The sequence below is a fragment of the Petromyzon marinus genome, chromosome 64 (assembly GCF_048934315.1).
Source record: "Petromyzon marinus isolate PM22_M1 ecotype Great Lakes invasive population chromosome 64, UKy_Petmar_22M1.pri1.0, whole genome shotgun sequence".
In the NCBI taxonomy this organism is placed as follows: domain Eukaryota; kingdom Metazoa; phylum Chordata; class Hyperoartia; order Petromyzontiformes; family Petromyzontidae; genus Petromyzon; species Petromyzon marinus.
The window spans coordinates 2756158-2782772 of record NC_133730.1 but is presented as its reverse complement, the minus strand read 5'-3'; the positions used below and the strand labels follow the sequence as shown (position 1 = coordinate 2782772).

Below are 26615 nucleotides of genomic sequence, written 5' to 3'. Positions count from 1 at the left end.
GGGTTGCACCTTTATATATGTTTTCGTGTGTGCGTGTAGGCCGATGATGATTCGACCGCACTTCATGTGCGCTAGGGTTTTTTTCTCCTCCAATTATCCGTGGTTGATGCCCCCCTTCTCTCTCTTTTAATGTACATGGGAGATTAATTATTGTCGTCTTCATTCAGCACATTCACCCGTGGACTTACGAGATTTTTTTAACATTCACCCGTGGACTTACGAGATTTTTTTAATCTTTGTTATCATTGAGAAAAAATATATAGCGTAACCAAAACAAGGTGGTGGGTGGGGGGGGTAACGTGATTGTATAAAATATCATGCGTGAGCGTTTCCCAATTTAAAAAAAATATATACATTAAGGCCCAACAACAAGGAAACAACGCAAAGGGCTGAACAGGGTGGGCACACACAAATTCAGAGAGCGCGCGCGCACGTTTCACTCGATTCTGTGTCCTAAGGACGTTTTCTGAACTGGCGGGATGAACCGACGGACAGCAGCAGCAGCTGTAGCTGCAGCAGCTGCTGCAGATGCTGCTGCTGCGTGTGTTCCTGCTGTTTGTTTGTGCGAGTAGCCGGCACGGCAGGGCACAGAGGACAATGTTTACTTTGATGTTGATCGGCCACAAAATGTTTTATAAAAAAAAATCGGTTTACTGACCCCCCTCCCTCCCACGTCCTCTTGCGCAAAATAAAGAAATAATGCATTTTGGGGTTTTAAACAAACAACAAGCGGAGAGTTTTCTAACCCCTTCCTCCCTCCCCCCCCCCATCATCATCGTTTCACGGAATTTTTTTTTAAAATGTCGGCCAGCGTTCTGCTGCTGCTGCTTTGCCTTCTTCATCCCTGTATGGGCAGGACCTCTTCCTCCTCCTCCTCGTCGTCGTCGTCCTCGCCGAGTAAGTGACCCCGCGGCGACTGTGGTCACCTCTTCGCTCGGGGCTTTTCACGTTCGTTGCCGTGTCGGCTCTGACGCGGGTCACGACCCCCTTTTGTGTGAAACTTTGCAATGGAAAAACCAGTATAGTGATGGAGGGGGGGGGGGGTAGCTGATATAGTGATGGAGGGGGGTAGTAGCTGGTATAGTGATGGAGGGGGGGGGGTAGTAGCTGGTATAGTGATGGGGGGGGGTAGATGGTATAGTGATGGAGGGGGGGGGTAGATGGTATAGTGATGGAGGGGGGGTAGTAGCTGGTATAGTGATGGAGGGGGGGTAGTAGCTGGTATAGTGATGGAGGGGGGGGGTAGATGGTATAGTGATGGAGGGGGGGGTAGATGGTATAGTGATGGAGGGGGGGGGGTAGATGGTATAGTGATGGAGGGGGGGGGGTAGATGGTATAGTGATGGAGGGGGGGTAGTAGCTGGTATAGTGATGGAGGGGGGGTAGCTGGTATAGTGATGGAGGGGGGGTAGTAGCTGGTATAGTGATGGAGGGGGGGTAGTAGCTGGTATAGTGATGGAGGGGGGGGGGGGGTAGATGGTATAGTGATGGAGGGGGGGGGGTAGATGGTATAGTGATGGAGGGGGGGTAGCTGGTATAGTGATGGAGGGGGGGGGGGTAGATGGTATAGTGATGGAGGGGGGGTAGTAGCTGGTATAGTGATGGAGGGGGGGGGGTAGCTGGTATAGTGATGGAGGGGGGGGTAGCTGGTATAGTGATGGAGGGGGGGGTAGCTAGTATAGTGATGGAGGGGGGGGGGTAGTAGCTGGTATAATGATGGAGGGGGGGTAGCTGGTATAGTGATGGAGGGGGGGGGGTAGCTGGTATAGTGATGGAGGGGGGGGGGTAGCTGGTATAGTGATGGAGGGGGGGGGGTAGGTGGTATAGTGATGGAGGGGGGGGTAGCTGGTATAGTGATGTAGGGGGGGGGGGGTAGCTGGTATAGTGATGGAGGGGGGGTAGTAGCTGGTATAGTGATGGGGGGGGGGTAGCTGATATAGTGATGGAGGGGGGGTAGTAGCTGTTATAGTGATGGAGAGGGGGGGGGGTAGCTGGTATAGTGATGGAGGGGGGGTAGTAGCTGGTATAGTGATGGAGGGGGGGGGTAGCTAGTATAGTCATAGAGGGGGGGGGGTAGCTAGTATAGTGATGGAGGGGGGGGGGGTAGTAGCTGGTATAATGATGGAGGGGGGGTAGCTGGTATAGTGATGGAGGGGGGGGGTAGCTGGTATAGTGATGGAGGGGGGGGGGGTAGCTGGTATAGTGATGGAGGGGGGGGGTAGGTGGTATAGTGATGGAGGGGGGGTAGCTGGTATAGTGATGGAGGGGGGGGGTAGCTGGTATAGTGATGTAGGGGGGGGGGGTAGTAGCTGTTATAGTGATGGAGGGGGGGTAGTAGCTGGTATAGTGATGGAGGGGGGGGGGTAGCTGATATAGTGATGGAGGGGGGGTAGTAGCTGTTATAGTGATGGAGAGGGGGGGGGGTAGCTGGTATAGTGATGGAGGGGGGGTAGTAGCTGGTATAGTGATGGAGGGGGGGTAGTAGCTGGTATAGTGATGGAGGGGGGGTAGCTGGTATAGTGATGGAGGGGGGGTAGTAGCTGGTATAGTGATGGAGGGGGGGTTAGTAGCTGGCATGGTGATGGGGGGGGGTAGCTGGTATAGTGATGGAGGGGGGGGTAGCTGGTATAGTGATGGAGGGGGGGGGTAGCTGGTATAGTGATGGAGGGGGGGTAGCTGGTATAGTGATGGAGGGGGGGGGTAGCTGGTATAGTGATGGAGGGGGGGTAGCTGGTATAGTGATGGAGGGGGGGGTAGCTGGTATAGTGATGGAGGGGGGGGGGTAGCTGGTATAGTGATGGAGGGGGGGGGGGTAGCTGGTATAGTGATGGAGGGGGGGGGTAGCTGGTATAGTGGTGGAGGGGGGGGGGGTAGCTGGTATAGTGATGGAGGGGGGGGGTAGTAGCTGGTATAGTGATGGGGGGGGGTAGCTGGTATAGTGATGGAGGGGGGGGGGTAGCTGGTATAGTGATGGGGGGGGGTAGCTGGTATAGTGATGGAGGGGGGGGGTAGCTGGTATAGTGATGGGGGGGGGGTAGCTGGTATATGATGGAGGGGGGGGGGTAGTAGCTGGTATAGTGATGGAGGGGGGGGTAGCTGGTATAGTGATGGAGGGGGGGGTAGCTGGTATAGTGATGGAGGGGGGGGGTAGCTGGTATAGTGATGGAGGGGGGGGCGGTAGCTGGTATAGTGATGGAGGGGGGGGGGGTAGCTGGTATAGTGATGGGGGGGGGTAGCTGGTATAGTGATGGAGGGGGGGGTAGCTGGTATAATGATGGAGGGGGGGTAGCTGGTATAGTGATGGAGGGGGGGGGGGGTAGCTGGTATAGTGATGGAGGGGGGGGGGGGTAGCTGGTATAGTGATGGGGGGGGTAGCTGGTATAGTGATGGAGGGGGGGGTAGCTGGTATAATGATGGAGGGGGGGGTAGCTGGTATAATGATGGAGGGGGGGTAGCTGGTATAGTGATGGAGGGGGGGGGGGTAGCTGGTATAGTGATGGAGGGGGGGGGTAGCTGGTATAGTGATGGAGGGGGGGGGGTAGCTGGTATAGTGGTGGAGGGGGGGTAGCTGGTATAGTGATGGTGGGGGGGGGGTAGCTGGTATAGTGATGGAGGGGGGGGGGTAGCTGGTATAGTGATGGAGGGGGGGGGTAGTAGCTCGTATAGTGATGGAGGGGGGGTAGTAGCTGACATGGTGATGGAGGGGGGGGGTAGCTGGTATAGTGATGTAGGGGGGGGGGTAGTAGCTGGTATAGTGATGGAGGGGGGGTAGTAGCTGGTATAGTGATGGAGGCGGGGGGGGGTTAGCCGGTATAGTGATGGAGGGGGGTGTTGTATATGCCGGGTATTTTAAATGTAATAAAAATAATAAAAAAATGAAATTGGGAAATAGCGTAATTATCCAAAATTATGTTAATGTATGTAATTACGCGCACAAATTATGCTAATTAGAAATACAATCGCATTGATTTGTGCAAATACGTGCGATTATGCTAATGCACACCCTTATGATAATAAAGCTCAACCTCGTTGTTGAGGGTAGTATTATCAATCGGGATAAGACTATTAATAGTATGAAGTTATGCAGGTGTGCTGTAAGTATGCTAGATTAAGCTCGGCTTCGTTGTCAAGGTTCGTATTATCAATCGGTATAATACAATTATTCTCACTTTAACATTTACTGATTATGTCTTAGTGTTTTTATGTCAGGTCTCCAAATTCAAATCTCACCGCAGGATACAGTTCTCATAATTAAGATTATTACGCATGAACTTAGGAAGGCACCACTCAGACACTTCTGTGTTAAGCAACTTTCATTTCTAAACAAAAACATAACACTCTAATATGCGAACTCTTATGCTTGGAATTGTCAACACAGTACTCCTTGAGATGTTCTCCTCGTGGATCCATACATTTAACCCCCATTGATCACGTTTGTTAACTGGGTAACAGTACAATCGATTATTCCTCAGAGTACTCGAGCATACACGGCGAGAGGAAAGTCCTTAAAAATTCATGCAACGATATTCATACGAAGGGCAATAAACAACCATGTCCCGAAGGCAAAACGTACACGGAAATGAATTCATGGGCAAGATTATGCAATTAACAAAAATGAATGACTAAAAATACTTCTACAATCGTATTCATGTAACTTGACGGGCGGCAATGTTCTGCACGATCAGTTGATATTTAACGCACCACCTTGGAATGGCAACCCTTCGTGAAACACAAAGATAACTTTTTCGAACAATATTATTTGTCCCGGTATGCGTGTTGTGTGTCTTCTTTGCCACTTGTTCAATTCTTTGCGTAAAGCAGACGCCGGGCGATGCGTCGTGAGGGTGCGAGTGTGGGGGAGGGTCGTACAAACGGCTTCGTTCTCTCTCTTGTTCGGGGGCGGCCACAGTTTCTGTCCACAGCTGGGTGGAAGAGTCGGCACGACGCTCGCCGTCGGCGCGCGATGATCTCGTCGTCAGATAGCGCCCGCAGCCCGTCCGCTGGTCGCCGTTCCTCGCTCTTGTCTCGGCTCCCAGCTGGTGCTGGTCGGTGCGCGTGTGGGTCGGACCCACGGCGCTCTCGCTGGCGCTGACACTCTTCCTCACGGGCGGCTGGTCAGGCTCTTTCCCCTGCTCCGTGCTCTCTCCTTCACCGTGCAGTTGCCAGCTTCCACACGGACAGGGCTGCGCTGGCTCTCGGGCTCTTTCCACTGCTCCGTTCTCTCTGGCGATGCACGATGGCTTCCGTCGCTCATCCGCTGCTGCTGGTCCTCTGCGATGCTCGCTTGGTCGACGCTTGGCGCTTTCCGCCCTCTCTCCGGGTTGATTGCTTGCCGTCGCTCGGCACTCTTTCTCTCTCTCATTTCTCTTGCTCTCTCCTTGATCGTGCAGCTGCCAGCTTCACACGGACACCCGCCCCTTACTTCACGGCTGCGCTTTGTCGTTGCTCAACTTTCGTGCTCTTCGCCCTTCTTCCACGAGGGCTCTTGCTGTGAGCTGCTCGTCGCTGGCTGGATCACTCACTCTCAAAACTTGAAAATTGTATTTGCACGCCTCTTACACAACTCTGATAGCTTAGGACGATACAGCTTACCGCAATCCTCGATTCTGCAAGCGGCTCAAAACATCGGACTGAATGTAGAATAAAACTTTTCAGCGATACTCTGTGGGTTCATGCCGAACTCGGCTCTTAACAACACATCGTCCCTTCTCTCTGTGAGACACGACACCCATGGTTGATCTCGAGACCATGCCCCGGAGCCAGCCTGCCCCTTAGCAAGACTCTGTCGTTCGCAGCACTCTTGCTTTGCAGAGCTGTCCCTTGCCGAGCTTAAATGTGAAATTCTCTCTCTCCTCTCTCCGCGTCTCTTGCGAGAGAGAAAAAAGAACACGTGCCCTTTGTCACCGTCCTCCCCCCCCGTGGCAGCAGCGGCCTGGCTGCCCCCCCCCCTCCCTCCCCTTTTTGACCTTTGACTGTTTTACCATCATATTTTGTTTGTGTGCATTCCCAACCCCTCTCTTCGTGTTCTCTCCTATTAGGGAGGGGAGGCACTCTCCCTTCATGCGTGTTTTATGGCTACCATGTGTTTGTGTCAAATTGTTGGAAGACAAAGGCGGCCGGGGAGGCTCTGATTTCATGGAATACATATTACCTGGTCTTGTGTGTTTGACCTATTTTCTTGTGTCTCTTTTGAGTTACCCTAGGTCTAATCTCTTATGATTATTATTTGGTTTATGTTTAACCAAGAGTTGTAATGTCATTAGATGTTACCTCCGGTATTTCAAGGGTTTGATTAACTTTTTGCTTCCTGTCTGCATCCAGGGATCCGTGCTTTTTTTTTTCTCGAGGTCAGAGATATCGCTTAGTTTGGTCTTAAGTTTTCGTGATTGCAGGAACTCATGTACTTTGGTTCTCTTGGTAAAGTCACGTAGATAGAAAGATACAATAAGAAATAATATAAGGAATACTGCAGTCTATAATGTCGACTTGTTCTTATAGCCAAGCTTAAACTTTTTCCGTACACAAAAATATATATCAGTTATAATGTCCGTTTGCCCTGTGCTCTGTGTCCGTGCCTGTGATTCTGGATATTTGTTTGTGAACTGTCCTTTGGTAATCTGGAGATTTTGCAGATCGTCGTTAACCTCCCTTTGCCCCGGAGTTTATTATTTAATGGCCTTTTACGACCTCCAGATGGTTGGTCCTTGTGGGAGGTAGCGGGTTTGAGGGTGTTTATTTAAATTTCGATTTAAAGCTTTCGTGACTGCAAGGATTCATCTTCTTTGGTTCTTTCGGTAAAGTCACGTAGAATGAGAATAAAATAATAAATTGATAAAATAAAATAACACAATAAAATTCTCACGACGTTTCGGCCACAACACAAGCGGCCTTCATCAGGTGAAGGGACGAGACTGTCTGGAGGACAGCGCTGGAGCGAACACAGCCAAGCTCAGATCGCGACCTTTAAGCTGTGTGAGAAGAAACAGAGCGCCTTGACAAAGGAATTAGCATAGAATTTAGCATTGAAATAGCTGAGTGATTAGCTTGTGACTGGTCACAGAAATGGCTATGTTAAAGTCAAAGCATACACATCCACAGAGGCACCCCTTGACAAAGGAATTAGCATAGAATTTAGCATTGAAATAGCTGAGTGATTAGCTTGTGACTGGTCACAGAAATGGCTACACATCTGAGCTATTAACAATAACTGGGTGTACACTACACTATATAATGAATACTATATAGTAAACCAATAAAAAACTAAAATATAAATTACCTCAATGTTATCAATAAACTCTATATATTCTCCAATCAGCTAAGCTACCAACAATAAGTTGTTATATATCACAATGCTATATGGCGAAAAAATGGGTGGATTCTTACCCTCAACTTTAGCACCACGGATAACTACGAGCCCCGTTCAGACGAACGAGTTCATCCATGGTCGGAACGGAGGAGGGGGAGAGAGACAGCTGCGAGGCGCTGTTATACTCCATGTTGTAAACCATACTATTAACCGTGGTGTGAGAGGTATTAAGAGTCAATGCCAGCGAAAGAGCTGCGGTCTGAAGGTCATCGTAAAATAGAAGCCGGTTGGTTTGCAAAGAACCTCCGTCTTGGAGAAGTCAATGTCATGTGAGCCCACTGAATTATATCAGTGATCTGCCACGGCAGAGGAGTTCGTTCTCCCGTGTTTCAAGTCTACTTTATGTTCGCGGATGCGGTCCGAGATATGTCGTTTGGTTTCTCTAATGTAGCTACTACCACAGAGGCACTTTAGTTTGTAAACGCCCGGGTACTGTATGTCTGGAACAGCATCTTTTACAGATGGAACCGGATCACGGATTTTATGTACTGTGTTGAATTGGACCTGGATCTTGTGTTTATTCAGGATTTTGGAGATCTTTTTAGTGACCCCTGCAATCTAGGGTAAGGTGATGGTTTTGAGTGGCTCCACAAGAGGATCCTTCTTCATGACTGGAGTGATGGCTTTGCGGATTGTGTAGTCGGAGTAACCATTAGCCCTGAGAGCCTGGTGTACGTGCTTGAGTTCACTGGTAATGTGTTCCTGGTCGGAAATGCATTGGGCTCTATGGTATAGAGTATTGATGAGGGAGTTCTTCTGGGATGGATGGTGGTGGGAATCCGGTTTCAAGTAAGCATCTGTATGGGTAGCTTTCCTGTAGACAGAGTGGCTCATTGAACCATCATGTCTCCTTTTAATTAAGACATCCAAAAAGGGGTAGTTTGCCATCTTTTTCGACCTCCATGGTAAATCTGATGGCTGGGTGTATGGAATTGATGTGGTCGCGGAATTGGTCTAGAGCAGGCTGGCCATGTGGCCAGATGACAAAAGTGTCATCCATGTACCTCTTCCATAAGGTCGGGCGTAGAGTGGCAGTCTGGATGGCGTCAGTTTCAAATTTTTCCATGAATACGTTGGCTACACCCGGATATAGGGGGGAGCCCATTGGGGTGCCCTCAGTTTGTTTGTAGAAAGTTCCATTCCAGGTGAAGTATGTGTTGGTTAAGCAATGTCTCACCAGGGGGGGTACATCAGTATGCAGTCCTTGATGAACCAGGTCTTCAATGATAGCGATGGTGTCAGGTACCGGGACTTTGGTGAACAAGGACATCACATCAAAACTGACAAGCAGGTCGTCTGGGGACAGGGAAATACCTTTGATTGTCGATACCAGGTGAGTAGAATTTAGTACCGCAGAGGTGGTTTTTCCAGTGAAAGGTCGCAGTATATCAGCAAGAAAACGTGCCAGTTTATAGGTGGGGGAGTTGATAGTAGAGACGATGGGACGAAGGGGTGTATCTCCTTTGTGTATCTTTGGAAGGCCATATAATCTTGGTGGTCTGGCAGCAGAGGGTTTCAACGAGAACTGTTTGGTCTCATCAATTAATGCTGTTGAATCAGAGATGATTTTGTTCGTTTTGGTAACCAGGCTGTTTATTTATTTATTTTATCGATGATTATTATTATTATTAAACAAATGGCAGAATTATTGTTAATATTAATTTTTGGTAAAAGGCCTATATATACAACAGGTGGAGTAGCTGGTATAGTGATGGAGGGGGGTAGTAGCTGGTATAGTGATGGGGGGGGTAGCTGGTATAGTGATGGGGGGGTAGTATCTGGTATAGTGATGGAGGGGGGGGGTAGTAGCTGCTATAGTAATGGAGGGGGGGTAGTAGTTGGTATAGTAATGGGGGGGGGATAGCTGGTATAGTGATGGGGGGGGGGGGGTAGTATCTGGTATAGTGATGGAGGGAGGGGGTAGCTGGTATAGTGATGGGGGGGTAGTAGCTGGTATAGTGATGGGGGGGGGGGGTAGTAGCTGGTATAGTGATGGGGGGGGGGTAGCTGGTATAGTGATGGAGGGGGGTAGTAGCTGGTATAGTGATGGAGGGAGGGGTAGCTGGTATAGTGATGGAGGGGGGGTAGTAGCTGGTATAGTGCTTTAAATGTTGTGAATTTACTCTCCAACACACCGGATTTGCTGTACTAGTGACGAATCGGCACGTTCTGTTTACGTGACAAACCTTACTAGTTGGCTGTGTCGGGTGGTGGCGGGTTTTAACGACACATTTATATCTTTACGCGATCTAACCCAAACAAAAACCTCAACTATGGATGATTTTGGTGGCGACAGCCTGCTCCGTGTTCATTTGTGCTGCCCGCTTTCACCACCCCACACACACCTGCGTGGTCGAATTATCATCATCAACCAGCCACAACCCAAAATAATAATTGGCATTGTTGTGGATAATATAACTAACAAATTAAGTGGACAATTTCTCCTAAATATATCTGTCCATCGACAGGAAAATTTAAAGTATTTACAGTACTTGCCCCAACAGTCCGTTATTTCTATTGAGGGGGGTCTTTGACTTTAACTTTGTAAGTGTGGAATCGGGTTGTATTGCTGATATATATTTGATGTCATCCGAAAGCAATGTTGAGTTTCAGATCGATCCGAAATTATTACGTTGCGGAAAAACGACTCCCACGTGTCTCTTCACTTTCGCCAATAGAGGCGTCACGTGGCTTCGTGCGACACCACTTCTGTCAACACGAAGACACGTTTCAATTAGTACACGATCTGTAAATCCGACACGAAATCCGAAATTCTCATTTTTAAAATCAGAATTCATATTGTTCTTTTTTTTTTATCCGAAACCCATCGCTTATGCTCACTTGTACAGCCAACGGCTCATTTATATATGAAGGTCAAATGTCTCTGTTTAGACCAGGAGTGGGGAGCGTCTGGCCCGCGGGCCATATAAGGCCCGCGAAATCATTTGGTCTCTGGCCCTGTCAAGGCAACCGCAGGCGGGACTCGAAATTCAATAAATCTGGGAGCAAACCTGGAAAAGCAGTTGCGAGTAGCAACAACATCGTCAATACCAGCTAACATCATCACACGCCTCGCCAACGAGCAGCAGTTCCAGCCATCACATTAGGGGTGAGTTAATTAAATGTTTGACCAAATATAACACGCTAATTTTGAAATTGATAATTTTGTATGGCCCGCGAATGATGTTATAAATATCCAAATGGCCCTTGGCAGAAAAAAGGTTCCCCGCCCCTGGTTTAGGCTGTCTGTATCCACAGCTTAGGACTTTGCCCTATGGCAGCCCAGAGAAAACTAAGCAATTATCTGCCGACTGTAAACAGATTAGGGCTGAACTCAACGTTTTTTTTTTCTGACTGCAACAAATCACTGGAAATAGCAAAGTCGATGATGATGATGATGCATGGCATGTTCAGATTCAGCAGTTTACTCGTAAATAATGGTGAGAAATTTCCCAAACTGTTTCGTTGTGGAAAATAGTCATCGTTGTCCTCAGTACTACTGCGTTGTGCTGTACAGCTCCTTGTTTTAGGGTTGTATCACGATGTGAGGTTGGGGCACGATGCCCGACGTTTCGTTCCACGTTCTTCAGGAACTTGAAGAAGGTAAAACCTCCCAAAACACCACATCGGAGCTATACTCCACAGCCACGAAAACCTAACCTATTAGTCACAGTGAAATTTATTTTTATGCTTCGATTAGTTCAGTTTATTTTGATACGTTACACGGATGATCCCGCTCAGCCAGTTGCCCGGCGATTTCACAAGGCAGATCCATGGCGGTGGATGAACACAGCAGCAGCAAAGGACAAAAAACATCGATACTGCAGGGAAGGAGTTACAGGGGCCCTCGAGGAGGTATTGCGCAATTGACAAGCGAGGTGTCGCCCCCCACCAACGTTCCCGTTGGCTTCTTCCTGCAGCACTGACGCCGCAGCGAGCCAGCGAGTTCCTGCTGAGGGTGCGCAGAGCCAACCTGATGTTCGAGGAGCTCAAGAAGGGGAATCTGGAGCGGGAGTGCGTCGAGGAGGTGTGCAGCAAGGAGGAGGCACGGGAGGTGTTTGAGAACGAGTCGGAGACGGTGAGTTCCGCAGCCTGGAGGAGCGGAAGGAAAACGCTATACACGTGCCTATGTGTTCGAGCATGCATCAAGCTATGATATTTTAACACGTGCCTATGTGTTCGAGCATGCATCAAGCTATGATATTTTAACACGTGCCTATGTGTTCGAGCATGCATCAAGCTATGATAGTTTAAAAACACGTGTCTATGTGTTCGAGCATGCATCAAGCTATGATAGTTTAAAAACACGTGTCTATGTGTTCGAGCATGGATCAAGCTATGATAGTTTAAAAACACGTGTCTATGTGTTTGAGCATGGATCAAGCTATGATAGTTTGAAAACACGTGTCTATGTGTTTGAGCATGGATCAAGGTATGATAGTTTGAAAACACGTGTCTATGTGTTTGAGCATGGATCAAGCTATGATAGTTTAAAAACACGTGTCTATGTGTTCGAGCATGCATCAAGCTATGATAGTTTAAAAACACGTGTCTATGTGTTCGAGCATGGATCAAGCTATGATAGTTTAAAAACACGTGTCTATGTGTTTGAGCATGGATCAAGCTATGATAGTTTGAAAACACGTGTCTATGTGTTTGAGCATGGATCAAGGTATGATAGTTTGAAAACACGTGTCTATGTGTTTGAGCATGGATCAAGCTATGATAGTTTAAAAACACGTGTCTATGTGTTCGAGCATGCATCAAGCTATGATAGTTTAAAAACACGTGTCTATGTGTTTGAGCATGGATCAAGCTATGATAGTTTAAAAACACGTGTCTATGTGTTTGAGCATGGATCAAGGTATGATAGTTTAAAAACACGTGTCTATGTGTTTGAGCATGGATCAAGCTATGATATTTTAACACGTGTCTATGTGTTCGAGCATGCATCAAGCTATGATATTTTGAAAACACGTGTCTATGTGTTTGAGCATGGATCAAGCTATGATATTTTGAAAACACGTGTCTATGTGTTTGAGCATGGATCAAGCTATGATATTTTAACACGTGTCTATGTGTTCGAGCATGCATCAAGCTATGATAGTTTGAAAACACGTGTCTATGTGTTTGAGCATGGATCAAGCTATGATATTTTAACACGTGTCTATGTGTTTGAGCATGGATCAAGCTATGATATTTTGAAAACACGTGTCTATGTGTTTGAGCATGGATCAAGCTATGATATTTTGAAAACACGTGTCTATGTGTTCGAGCATGCATCAAGCTATGATATTTTGAAAACACGTGTCTATGTGTTTGAGCATGGATCAAGCTATGATATTTTGAAAACACGTGTCTATGTGTTCGAGCATGCATCAAGCTATGATATTTTGAAAACATGTGTCTATGTGTGAGCATGGATCAAGCTATGATAATTTGAAAACACGTGTCTATGTGTTCGAGCATGGATAAGCTATGATATTTTGAAAACACGTGCCTATGTGTTTGAGCATGGATCAAGCTATGATATTTTTAAAACACGTGTCTATGTGTTTGAGCATGGATAAGCTATGATATTTTGAAAACACGTGCCTATGTGTTTGAGCATTGATCAAGCTATGATATTTTGAAAACACGTGTCTATGTGTTCGAGCATTGATCAAGGTGATTTTTTTTAAATCGGTAAAGTGATTCCCAGCACGTGAATTCTGGATTGAAGGAGACGATTTGTGGATCGACAAAGCCCGTGATAGTCGCGCCCATTGTTGCTTTTGAGCTTACCTGCGCATTAACATAATGTGTCATTCATTTTACATATTCTATGGTTCTTTCGGTAAAATCACGTAGATAGGAAAACAAATATCATTCATTCTGTCGTGTAGTCATTGTCTGCTGTTCCAGCGGCAGCCTGCGCTGGGTGAAATCTCCCAAAGCGCCGTCCAATTTTCATTCACAAAAAGAAACGCAGGCCGGCAGATGCCCTTATTTTGGTGCCATTTTTCTTTATTTGTTAAATTCATTTATGATTTTTCTTGGTAGTAGTAGGAGGGTTTTCATTTGCTTGGTAGTGGCTTTACATGGGATAGGGTCCTTACATATATATAATTAATGTACATCGTTATGGGATGCTATTACCATGAATGGTGCAGTATAACATGACAGTATCATCCAACAAAGAAAGTTACGAACCAAGCATGGGACATGAGTGATTTCATATTTCTCAACCTGCCAATCCCTCGTGTGTATCGATGTGTTGCACACAAAGAAGACTTACTTTGGTATTCAACGCTTCATATTGTGTTCGTGCGTGCCTGGTGGATTGTTTTGTTGTGTTGGGCCAGAGCCTCGTTTCAGTGTTTGTGGAAAAACATTCCCAAATCCTTGCAAGACTCGCTCAGATAAATTCGTGCCGTCCTGCAATCGCCTAACTCGGGTCACTCCTGGCTCCAAGGCCTCCACTTACACATAGGTTGTTGCACTGGGAGATGTGGAGAGCTGGGATGTGAGATGATTATTGTGACGCGTTTTGCACCTTGCAGGACTATTTCTACCCAAGATATTTAGGTAAGTAACTTGGCACAAAAAATAACCACACATAATTCACGTGCACTCAAATGTGTAATATTGTAAAAGCGTGTGTGCTGTTGAATACAACAAATAGCTACACCGTGAAATGCGACGTGTACTTAGTGCTTGGCAAAGCCTAATATAGTTCGCTCGTTCGTAATGTTTAACATGTAGTAGGCTTTTGCGACCAATATTATCCAAACAGAGGGTTTTTTTTGGGTTAGATCGCGTAAATATAAACGTGTCGTCAAACCCGCCACCACCCGACACAGCCAATTAGTAAGGTTTGTCACGTAAACAGAACGTGCCAATTCGTTACTAGTACAGCACGAACCGGTGTGTTGGAGAGTAGACGCACGACAACATTTACAATTCGAGTACCGTGACTTTTTGCCGGGAATTCCGACAACAACGAACAGCAGCATCAGGCGGCAGCCACAGAAGTTCGTGGAGAAACCCTCCTCCTGTTTCGATCTTGGACAGACGAGGGATAAATGTGATGTCGTCACTTGTGAGCCAACCACGTGCGAAGACCAGAGCGGGGCGTTGGAGGGTTGATGAGATTCATAAAAATTGCAATGAATAACCATTAGCGGTTGGGTTATTCGTAGTTAATCAACATAGCTTATGTGCGTGCCTAACGCGTTCGTAATGCTGTGGGTAGGAGGTCTCGCTAAATCCGACGTGATAGCGGTCTCAATTTTCACGTGACGCAGTAAACAGCGTTGTAGTCCGGGTTGCTCCGGTTAAACACGGGCTAGAATCATAAACGGAAGTTGGATGCAGCTCAGTAACACAAGAGCAACTTTTGTAAAAATTAGACGGAACTGCATTTTGTTGCACACGCGACACACACTCTCGTTTGCTGGATGGGGGTTCCACCACGGGTGTCATGGCAATGCTAAAGATGTTTCACGAGGTGTCTTGATTTTCTATATCTCTATTTAAAATGCCTTGATAGGATTTATTTTAAATGTACAAGACGAACGGCCTTTTTTTGGAAATGTAAGGACGAATTGACACACTTGTCTTGAGATGGCACTTTATTGAAGACGCGTTCACTTCACACCAGGCGGAGACCCCACCACAACATCCCCGAGTTTCCCGCGAATCTCCCTTATATACCAACACGAGGCCCCACTCCCCTTATCGATCCTTCTCGCTGACTCTGGACGCTCGCCCCACCGGCAGGCTCCACCGTCCTCTTCCATCACCTGACCACGTTCCCTTCTCGATCATTTCCGTGGCCACCAGTCCCTTCACACTCACAACTGACTCCCCTGTCATTACCTCCCGTAACCACCAGTCCGTTCGCACTCACAACTGATAACCCCGTCATTACCTCCCGTAGCCACCAGTCCCTTCGCACTCACAACTGACTTCCCTGTCATTACCTCCCGTAGCCACCAGTCCCTTCGCACTCACAACTGACTCCCCTGTCATTACCTCCCGTAGCCACCAGTCCCTTCACACTCACAACTGACTCCCCTGTCATTACCTCCTGTAGTCACCAGTCCCTTCACACTCACAACTGACTCCCCTGTCATTACCTCCCGTAGCCACCAGTCCCTTCACACTCACAACTGACTCCCCTGTCATTACCTCCTGTAGTCACCAGTCCCTTCACACTCACAACTGACTCCCCTGTCATTACCTCCCGTAACCACCAGTCCCTTCACACTCACAACTGACTCCCCTGTCAATACTTCCCGTGGCCACCAGTCCGTTCGCACTCACAACTGATACCCCTGTCATTACCTCCCGTAGCCACCAGTCCCTTCGCACTCACAACTGACTCCCCTGTCATTACCTCCCGTAGCCACCAGTCCCTTCACACTCACAACTGACTCCCCCGTCAATACCTCCCGTAGCCACCAGTCCCTTCGCACTCACAACTGACTCCCCTGTCAATACCTCCTGTAGCCACCAGTCCCTTCGCACTCACAACTGACTCCCCTGTCATTACCTCCCGTAGCCACCAGTCCCTTCGCACTCACAACTGACTCCCCTGTCATTACCTCCCGTAGCCACCAGTCCCTTCACACTCACAACTGACTTCTCTGTCTTTACCTCCCGTAGCCACCAGTCCCTTCGCACTCACAACTGATACCCCTGTCAATACCTCCCGTGGCCACTAGTGCATTCGTACTGTCGGCTGACTTCCCTGTCATTACTTGCCGTGGCCACTAGTCCACTCACAGCGCATGTAGGCTCTACTTTCATTACACCTAGATGAGCTTATTCAGTGTGGGCACTACGGTGGCAAGATGTTAACTCCCTTGCCTGGTATGCAGGAGGTCGTGGGTTCGATCTCGACCCCGACGCCTGCTGTATATTTGGAGTTTGCGTGTCTCTCTCTCTCTCATCATCATCACGGTGGCTAGGATATGTTAACTACCTCGCCTGGTATACAGGAGGTCGTGGGTTCGACCCCGACTCCTGCCGTATATTTGGAGTTCGCATGTTCTCCCGGGGGTCGCGTGGATTTTTTGCCAGTTTTCCCCTCCACATTTTATAAACATGCATTTAGGGTATTTGGCTGCTATGAATTTACACGTGATGACTATAAGCCACTTCGTTGAGCTATCATTTGTGCTAGCCAGGTCGCTTCTGAAAAGAGCTTTATACTGTAGCTCAGCGGGCCTTACCTGGCAAATGTAAAAATTGTTTACAGTGTCTCTTTTTAGTAAAATGCGTAAACGTTGGGACTGTTCCTGTAGTACTGCTCGTTGTGTTTATTTGTGCGTAGCTTGCCAGTCGCAGGAGACGAAGCCAAGAGCCCAGACTGAGGTTGAAAACATCGTACGATCCTGCATCAATGGTACGTTTTTTTGGGGGGGTTAGATCGAGTAAATATATAAATGTTGTGTCGCTAAACCCGCCACCACCCGACACAGCCAGTAAGGGTTGTCACGTAAACAGAACGTGCCAATTCGTCACTAGTACAGCACACCGGTGTGTTGCAGTGCCAAGCCACAACATTTACAATCTGATTACAACGTTTCGCCAGTGATTACAACCAGCTTCATCAGGCGACAGCCAGAATTGTGGAGAAGCCCACCTGTTTAACGGCACATTTATATATTTACGCGATCTAACCCAAAAGAAAACTCTATTGTCGATGATATTTGTCGCGAAAGCCTACGTGTCCAACTACATTCAAATTGCCAACATCCGTTCAGGTGCCCAACCAGCAACCCATACAACGTGAGGGCGACCGTGGCTTGTGGGTTAGAAGCCGTTGGACCCCACCGTCCCATTGTTTACTGGGCACCAACGCCCCTGTTAGGGTACTCAACGCACACACACACACGCGCTGAAGGCATATTCTGTACAGGAGTGGGCCCCAATCATTTGTTGGACAACCGCGTGAGTAGATCATAATCTCTCGTGAGTGTCTGCAACAGTTCCACAGAGCTAGGGAAGGGCCAGGACCGATTCGGATAATCCTCACCTGGCGTTGTTGCTTGCGCGGGCATCAAACTCGGGTCGCCGGGTTTGTAACGCAACGTGCTAACCGCGACACTACCGCTCCCCGCTTTTGAACAAACACACACACACATCCGCTTTGGATCATCAACATCAGCATCATGAGTAAGTATCGTATTTATTCTTTTTTTTATTTATTGTCGAGCAAGGCTTTTTTGTATAAGGTTTTTACATATTTATTTAAATTATTTAGTTTTCAGTTTATTTGGCATTAAGTATGGTGCTTATTTAAATTGTGACATGTCTATTTTTGGTTGCCGTGTACCTAACCCCATGATGTAGGTGGGTGGGACTTAAGCGTTGAATATCGCGGTTTTGGATTTTGCGACACTTTCCCAGGACGCGGCCCCCCGCGGATATTCAAGAGTCTCCTGTAAAAGCCGACGACGACGACACTCGCAATCGCGGATAAAATTAAGAACGACGATAAAAATCCAACGATAAAAGTACACGCAGCATGGGCAAAATCAACTCCACTTTTACGAGTGGAGCGGTGGCGCAGCGGCGAGCCCCGCGTTTGTGCCACTGCTGGCGCAGGGGGCCTCCGCCAGACGGAGCTTTAGAGAACCCCTCCGGAGGGTGCTTTGGCCTACTCTTCCACGCCGACTAGGCGGAAGTACCCACGGTCTACCCCACCGCACGTGACCTGCGAGTCGACTCACGGTGGTTTTGCTCCCACCGTCTCATCGTGCTGGAATTAAGACGCTTGACCCGCCGTTTTTTGAGCTGCCGCAGCGGGACGTCGATTCGAACCGGCGAGTCCAGCGCACCGGACCGCTACACCGTTTGCGTTCCGGTGTGTGCGGCGACGGCAGACATCCTGGACCAGTGCGTTCCTCTGCCGTGCGACGTCACGGGCAGCGCGGAGTGCGTCAGTCTGCAGGCCGATTACCACTGCGTCTGCAAGGACGGCTGGAAGGGGAAGAACTGCACCCAGGGTGAGAAATTCCCCCCCCACCACCACCACTACCACCACCCCTCACTTCTTCAAAGAGTCCTCCAGCCACACAAAGATGCCTTTTGGCGTCATCTGGTCCAACACCATGTGAGACTGGGCTCTAAGGAAAGCTGTCTCGGGTGTGGACCAATCAATTTCAAGGACAGTGCATAATACATTATCAGAGTTGTTGTTTTTTGTTTGCATTCCGACCGCAGGTATTGTGGTCAATGCAAACGGGACTCCTTGTAAAAAAAGTGTCAGTTTTGTTGGCAGATAAAAGGGTAAAAAAACAATTATCGTTCAACTGCAAATTAAGCTATTTTTTAATTTTACCAGGTAAGTTAATTTTACCAGGTAAGTTAACATCTCCCAGCCACCGTGATGATGATGAGAGAGAGAGACAGGGTCGGGATCGAACCCACAACCTCCTGCATACCAAGTGAGGTAGTTAACATCTCCTAGCCACCGTGATGATGACGAGAGAGAAACACGCAAACTCCAAATATACAGCAGGCGTCAAGGTCCGGATCGAACCCACAACCTCCTGTAAACCAGGTGAGGTAGTTAACATCTCCTAGCCACCGTGATGATGATGAGAGAGAAACACGCAAACTCCAAATATACAGCAGGCGTCAAGGTCCGGATCGAACCCACAACCTCCTGCATACTAGGTGAGGTAGTTAACATCTCCTAGCCACCGTGATGATGAGAGAGAGAGACACCACAAACTCCAAATATACAGCAGGCATCAGGGTCGGGATCGAACCCGCGACCTCCTGCATACCAGGTGAGGTAGTTAACATCTCCTTGCTACCGTGATGATGATGAGAGAGAGACACGCAAACTCTAAATATGCAGCATCAGGGTCGGGATCGAACCCACGACCTCCTGCATACCAGGTGAGGTAGTTAACATCTCGCCGCCACATTTGTTTCCCAAGCATTAATGTTTACACACCGCACCGAGTGCTTGCTTGAGGCCGAGTCGACTTAGGGGAGGCCCAGGACCGGTTCAGGTATTCGTCACCGATGTTGGCTGCGAACGGGAATTTAACTCGGCTCGCCGCAGAATTTTTTGTTTGGTTGAAACAGTCGCTGAGCACAGAGCGCAAAGGCCCAGAACGATCAGCAACAAGCAGCACCATCAGAGGTGCAGTAATTGACGAGATTGAACAAGTTTCTTGAATCGAGCGAGGCAATCTTCAAGAGCTTGGGAAATGAGACGCCGAGAGGGAGGGTGCGGAGGGAGGGGAGGGAGCGAGGGAGCGAGGGAGGGAGCGGGGGAGCGAGGGAGGGAGGGAGCGAGGGAGGGAGGGAGTGAGGGAGGGGAGCGAGGGAGCAAGGGAGGGAGGGACGGGAGGGAACTCCAGAACGTACACAATAAACACCTCAATGAATCCCTTCTCCCCGTTGAGTGATCGCCTTGCGTCGTGACGGAGCGCCCGTCGGTGGCGCCTCGCTCTCCCCGCAGATGTGGACGAGTGCTCGGACCGGCAGAACGGGGGCTGCAGTCACAAGTGCATCAACGTGGCGGGCTCGTACGCGTGCCAGTGCGAGCAGGGGTACACGATGGCCATGGACCAGCACACCTGCGAAGGTCTGAACACAGCCTCCACCGATGAAAGTTTTCGAAAAATCCCGCCCACCGGGGCACAGCGCTGAGTGGATCAGTAGGCCACGTTGGCTAGGAGATGTTAACTCCCTCGCCTGGTATGCAGGAGGTCGTGGGTTTGATCTCGACCCTGAAGCCCGCTGCTGTATATTTGGAGTTCGCGTGTCTCTCTCCCCGTGGTCGCGTGGTTTGGGAGCATATGGATGTGACGATGAGCCACTTCGTTGAGCTGCCATTTGTGGCCAGGTCGCTTCTGAAAAAGAGCTGCATAGCTCGGTGGACCTTACCTGGTAAAATGAAAAGTTTAGTTCAGTTTGGCGGACTAAAGGCGTCGGGCGCTGCCACCTCACGGGCGGCTGTAGGCTGGGTTTGAACTTTGTTGTCTCCATGAGCCACCCGAACCACCCTCCGCTAATCGTCAAGCCGATCGCGATGGTGCGATGGCACGCTGGCGAGATGGCGTGCTCCTTTCCCCTGCTCTAGACGTGGACGAGTGCGTGCATTCCCTCGGCGTGTGTGGCGAGCGGGCGCGCTGCGAGAACATGCACGGCTCCTTCACCTGCAGCTGCCTGCGAGGGTTCGCCTACGACAAGGCCACCCGCTCCTGCCAAGGTGACGTTTGTCCCGGCGCGTGGCCAAACGCCGCCGGGCGTTGGGTCGGGGTCGCTGAGATGAAAGGATTTAACCGGGGCGGTGGTGGATACGCCGCTGCACGCGGCCCTCCTGTAAGCCAGCGCTGTGTCCGCAGCAGCGAGGGCTGGCCATCGTGTCCCTGCTAACGCTGCCGCCGCTGCTGGCGATCGTGTCCACGCTGACGCTGCTGCCGCTACTGGCGATCGTGTCCCTGCTAACGCTGCTGCTGCTGCGGGCAATCGTGTCCATGCTGATGCTGCTGCTGCTGCTGCGGGCAATCGTGTTCACGCTGACGCTGCTGCTATGAGCGATCGTGTCCACGCTGACGCTGCTGCCGCTACTGGCGATCGTGTCCCTGCTAACGCTGCCGCTACTGGCGATCGTGTCCCTGCTAACGCTGCCGCTGCTGGCGATCGTGTCCACGCTGACGCTGCCGCTACTGGCGATCGTGTCCATGCTGACGCTGCCGCTGCTGGCGATCGTGTCCCTGCTAACGCTGCCGCTGCTGGCGATCGTGTCCACGCTGATGCTGCTGCTGCTGCTGCTGCGGGCAATCGTGTTCACGCTGACGCTGCTGCTATGAGCGATCGTGTCGACGCTGACGCTGCTGTTGCTGCTGCTGCTCCTGCGGCAATGTTGACGCCGGGCGTGTGGCCTCTGCCCGCTGCCTGTGGTCGCGTGAGACGTGGACGAGTGCGAGCAGTTCGCGCCGTGCGAGGACGCCTGCGTCAACACGGCAGGCGCCTTCCGCTGCTACTGCGAGGGCAGGGCGGGATTCAGGCTCGGGCCCAACCTCCGCAGCTGTGTGGTGAGAGGGCGATCGATCAAAGTCGGTCTCGGTTTCCTGCGCACCTACGATAAAGGTGGCGCGTCGGCGCACGGTACGGCGGAACGGGAGCATTATGCGGTGTGGGGGGGGGGTGGGTGGGTGGTGGCACGGAGGTAACGGGAGTGGAAAAAAGAAGGAACGCGTCGCGACCTCAGTGGCTTAAGCCGACCGAGCAGAGTGAACCGCGAACGCGCGCGCAAAACAAAGTGCAGCACGCGAGAGAAGCAGGTGGCAAATGAGAAACGGAATAGATGGTGAGCGACGGAGCGGGTCGTGAACGCACCCCGCGTCACGTTGCCGTGCCGCCAAGCGGTGGAGCCACCCAACCGAACCCGTTTGTGCCGATCGACGGCAAGCCAAAGGGCGTCGAGAGGGATCCACTCGCAATCGACGCCGCGACGCGTTTGTGGCCCCAGCCGCTCACCCTTCAGCGTCGGCGTGACGCTAATTACTGGGATTGAAAACGCTCGCAAGGACAGAGATGGGGGTGAGCGCCCCGCTCACCTTGAGACCCCGAACATTGCTGTTTTGTTGATATTTGGCGGAGAAAAAATAATAATGCAATATGTATTAAAAATAATAATATAAATAAATATATGAAGCATATTCTCTGGAATATATAAACATATTATCTATAATGCAGATTTTTTTGGGGGGGTTAGGTCGCGTAAATATATAAATGTGTCGTTAAACCCGCCACCACCCGACACAGCCAACTAGTAAGGGCTATCACGTAAACATAACGTGCCAATTCGTCACTAGTACAGCAACACCTGTGTGTTGGAGAGCCACAACACTTACAATCTGAGTACGACGTTTCGCCAGGAATTATATATAAGAAATATATTTCTAAGATATATTTGATTACTTTTGCCGGAGAAAATATATGGGGGGGGGGGGGGGGGGTTAATTTTTGTCACGAATGTATTGCGCCGATATTTAAATATCTTGAAATGTCAGGGCCAAGGTTCCAGCACTCCCCACGCTGTCCCATCGCCTCGAGACGTTTCCTGATCCGCCCGCCTCGTTCACACGAACGATCATCATTATTTAATCTTGATTTGAAGCTTTCGTGACTGCAGGAATCCATACTCTTTGGTTCTTTCGGTAAAAGTCATCACGTAGGTGGAAAAATAAAATGAAACGAAACAAATCACGACGTTTCAATCGCAACACAAGCAATCTTCATCAGGTGGGACAACCACAGCAAGTGAGATGCTCATCATTTACCTTCTTCTCGCGCCCTGAGAACAGTTATTCGAGGGCGATTTATACATTTTAATCACTTATTATCCTTCATTTTGCACGCCACTTGCCTGTAACGGCGAAGTGAACAGCCAAATTAAACAAACGCACACGAACAAAAAAACCACCCAGCGAAATTAACGACGCTGCCTTGAATCCGCGATGGCAGCAGACGACGGCGTCGTGCGTGAGGGTGAACACGTGGATGAACCCGACGAACATGCACCTGAGCTCGGACACTCCCAGCAGCCCCGTGTTCTTCCAACGCTACGAGGTCCCGCACCAACAAAGGTCAGATCCCCCCTAGCCCCTCCCCCCTACTCCCCCCCCCCACCATCCTCTCCTCCCACCCCCCCGATCCCCCCCCCCCCACCGTTTCATTGTCTTCAACTCTAAGAAAAGCCGTCTCGGGTGTGGACCAATCAAATTCAAGGACAGTGCATATTATTATCAGAGTTGTCTCTTTTGTTTGCATTTTGACTGCTTGTGTTGTGGTTATTGCAAACATGATGCCTTGAATAAAGGTGTCAGTTTTTGTGCCAGTTAAAAGGGTAAAACCTATTTCTATATCTTCAACTGTATTAAATTTCGATTTAAAGCTTTCGTGACTGCAAGGATTCATCTTCTTTGGTTCTTTCGGTAAAGTCACGTAGAATGAGAATAAAATAATAAATTGATAAAATAAAATAACACAATAATATTCTGACGACGTTTCGGCCACAACACAAGCGGCCTTCATCAGGTGAAGGGACGAGAGACTGTCTGGAGGACAGCGCTGAAGTGAGCGTGGCTTTTTCACTCCAGCGCTGTCCTCCAGACAGTCTCGTCCCTTAACCTGATGAAGGCCGCTTATGTTGTGGCCGAAACGTCGTGAGAATATTATCGTGTTATTTTATTTTATCAATTTATTATTTTATTCTCATTCTACGTGACTTTACCGAAAGAACCAAAGAAGTTCAACTGTATTCTTGGATCTTTCGGTGGTAAAGTCACGTAGATAGAAAATACAAATAATAAAATAAAATAAATTTTTGATTTAAAGCTTTCGTGACTGCAGGGATTCATATTATTGGTTCTTTCGGTAAAGTCACGTAGAAGGGAAACAATAAAAAATGTGTATTGTTTTATAATTTTATTATTTTATTGTTTCCCTTCTACGTGACTTTACCGAAAGAACCAAGAATAAAAATAAAATTAGAAAAAAAAATTATCTCCGCCTGATGAAGACCGCTTGTGTTGCGATCGAAACGTCGTGGTTTTTTGCTTTTAATTTTAATTTATTTTTATTTAAATAGTATTTTTTTTTATATATCTATGTGACTTTACCGAAAGAACCAAGAATATGAATTCCTGCCGTCACGAAAGTTTTATGTCTTCAACTGTCTTTGTTTTAATCATCAATGGGACATTTTTTTCCAGCATCCAAAATTATGGGGGGGGGGGGGGGGGATAAGAATAGATTTTTTTTTTACCCTTTCTGGCAATATTACAGCAGTTGTGTTAACAGACAAACAAGGCTCTGATAATGTTTGACGCATTGTCCTTGAGACTGATTGGCCTACACCAGTGACGACAGCGGCCTTCTTTAATGGGCTCGTCTCACCAGCAGTGTCAGACGAGAGAACAACGCCAAAAACGGGGAGGGGAAAGAGGGCGGGGAGGGGGGGGGTTGGGGGGGGGGAGGGGATGAGGTGGGGGGGAGGGGATGAGGTGGGGGGGAGGGTTCTTCGACGGTCTTTAGCGAAGAGGTGCGGTGGTCAAGGTGCGGCCCTGCAACTGACTCGCTCACCCCGCGTCTGCTGGTGGAAGTGGCCTCCCTCCACTTGAGGGTGCTCTTGAGAGAGAGAGAGAGAAATCCCCTTTCAGGGGAGGCCCTAGCCTCATCAGCAGGCGGCTGCAGGGCTGCGCCTCTACCCTGCACTCCCACGACGGGGGTTGTTTTAATTTCCCAGCTGGGCTGACGGGCGGTTGGCCGGCGGTCGTCGACCCCGGGGCGCCCGCTGAAAGCCGTCTCTGCCCACGCGGCCTCCGTGCCCCCCGCGCCCCTCGTGACCCCCTCGTGACCCCCTCGTGACCCCCGCGCCCCTCGTGACCCCCTCGTGACCCCCGCGTCCCCGTGCCTGCAGCGAGGTGTTCTCCTTCGACCTGCTCACCTACGACCCCGAGGGGCTGGTCTTGTACGTGGAGAGGGGCGCGACGGACGACTGGTTCCTGCTGGCGCTGCGCGAGGGGCGGCTCGAGATGCAGCTGAGCGCCCGCGGCGTCAACGCGGCCGCCAACAGCGGCTCGACCATCAACCACGGACGCTGGACCTCGGTGAGGATTAGTTCCACGGTGTCTACTTCCGCGGACCGCGCGCGACGACGCGCCGCTCTGCGACGCTTCGCCTCCGGGCCACTGAGCGGGCGTGGACGGGAGGTCGCGTGCACGGGTCTCAGAAGTAGTTCTGTGATACCCAGGTCCTCGGGCCGTTCTGCAACACCCCGGGGGGTGGGGGGTCGATGCACTATGGGATGGGTCCCTCAGCCTCGTGACACGACGCCGATCAGGGAAATCGGAATAAAATTGACCCGCAAAAAAATTACTGACCGGGATTTTTTGTTCTTTCTGTCCTTGAGAGGAGAGAGCAATGCAGCACGGCACGAGCGTAGCAGCATAGTGTTGGAGTGAGCAAAAAATGTTAAATTATTTGCATTGTGCAGGCAGTTTCCTTTGCATCTCGTGGCACCGTACATCCGACATCGTCTCAACCAATCCACTGTCCTAGCGGCAGCTATCCCTACGCAGAAGACGGTATGTGTGGCACCGGCCCGCAAACGGGTGTTATCCTGCCCACAGGTGGCGCTGTTGCAAAAGGTCCGAAATTTTGAATTCACGAGCCGCTCGCTGACATTTATCCGACCCCCCTCCTCCCCCTGCGTCTCAAAGCGACTGACGTCTCAGGCAGAGCGAGCCACTTTCACGTCGGTAGAGCCTCGACGTCGACCACCCCCCTGCCCTGTCCCCAGCGGTATCAGAATCAGGGCCTTATTGTCCATTAGGCCACAGTAGGCACCGTGCCGAGGGCCTACGAAAAAACTCATTTTGACCCTGTGTTTTTTTTTGTTTTCGCATAATAAAACAATCTTCTTGAATACATTTATTTAGATAGCAGGGATAGGGCACAGCGTAGATACAACGAGGCAGAGTCATGTCAATCGTTTTTTTTTTAAATAAGGTGAGAGAAATTAACACCGGAGAGAAACTTTCCGAGATTTTTTTTGTCATTGCAAAAATAATTTGCAAAAACATGTTCAAGCAGTATTTTTCGCACAATCCCATTCTCAACTGGGAGTGCAAGGGAAGACAAAGCGGCGTCGTTGTCCTACGGGCGAAGTACGCGTGGAACAATCGAGTGACAGCGACGGTAGTCGTAACACGGGGCAGCAGCAGCAGTACCAGCTGTAGAAAGTTATCACTGGAGGCCTGCGAAACACAAGTGCCTAGGGTCTACGAGTGCCTAGGGTCTACAAGTGCCTAGGGTCTACGAGTGCCTAGGGTCTACAAGTGCCTAGGGTCTACGAGTGCCTAGGGTCTACAAGTGCCTAGGGTCTACAAGTGCCTAGGGTTTACAAGTGCCTAGGGTCTACAAGTGCCTGGGGTCTACAAGTGCCTGGGGTCTACAAGTGCCTAGGGTCTACAAGTGCCTAGGGTCTACAAGTGCCTAGGGTTTACAAGTGCCTAGGGTCTACAAGTGCCTAGGGTCTACGAGTGCCTAGGGTCTACAAGTGCCTGGGATCTACAAGTGCCTGGGGTCTACAAGTGCCTGGGGTCTACAAGTGCCTAGGGTCTACAAGTGCCTAGGGTCTACAAGTGCCTACGGTTTACAAGTGCCTAGGGTCTACAAGTGCCTAGGGTCTACAAGTGCCTAGGGTCTACAAGTGCCTAGGGTC

General features: G+C 49.7%; 1 protein-coding gene across 2 annotated transcripts in view; it reads left to right on the top strand.

Annotated features, from left to right (window-relative positions):
- Positions 1-632: 632 nt before the first annotated feature.
- Positions 633-26615, top strand: part of LOC116956305 (vitamin K-dependent protein S-like) — a 34881-nt gene continuing 8898 nt past the window's right edge. The window contains exons 1-10 of one of the 2 annotated variants that reach the window (XM_032977819.2): positions 633-897; positions 11287-11444; positions 13909-13933; positions 16686-16757; positions 18241-18363; positions 19836-19961; positions 20460-20588; positions 21293-21417; positions 22856-22974; positions 24810-24999. In XM_032977819.2, the coding sequence (XP_032833710.1) occupies positions 801-897; positions 11287-11444; positions 13909-13933; positions 16686-16757; positions 18241-18363; positions 19836-19961; positions 20460-20588; positions 21293-21417; positions 22856-22974; positions 24810-24999 (1164 nt within the window). In that variant the 5' untranslated portion in view covers positions 633-800. Of the gene's footprint in view, positions 898-11286; positions 11445-13908; positions 13934-16685; positions 16758-18240; positions 18364-19835; positions 19962-20459; positions 20589-21292; positions 21418-22852; positions 22975-24809; positions 25000-26615 lie in introns of both variants that reach the window. The other variant, XM_032977818.2, reaches the window with a different exon arrangement.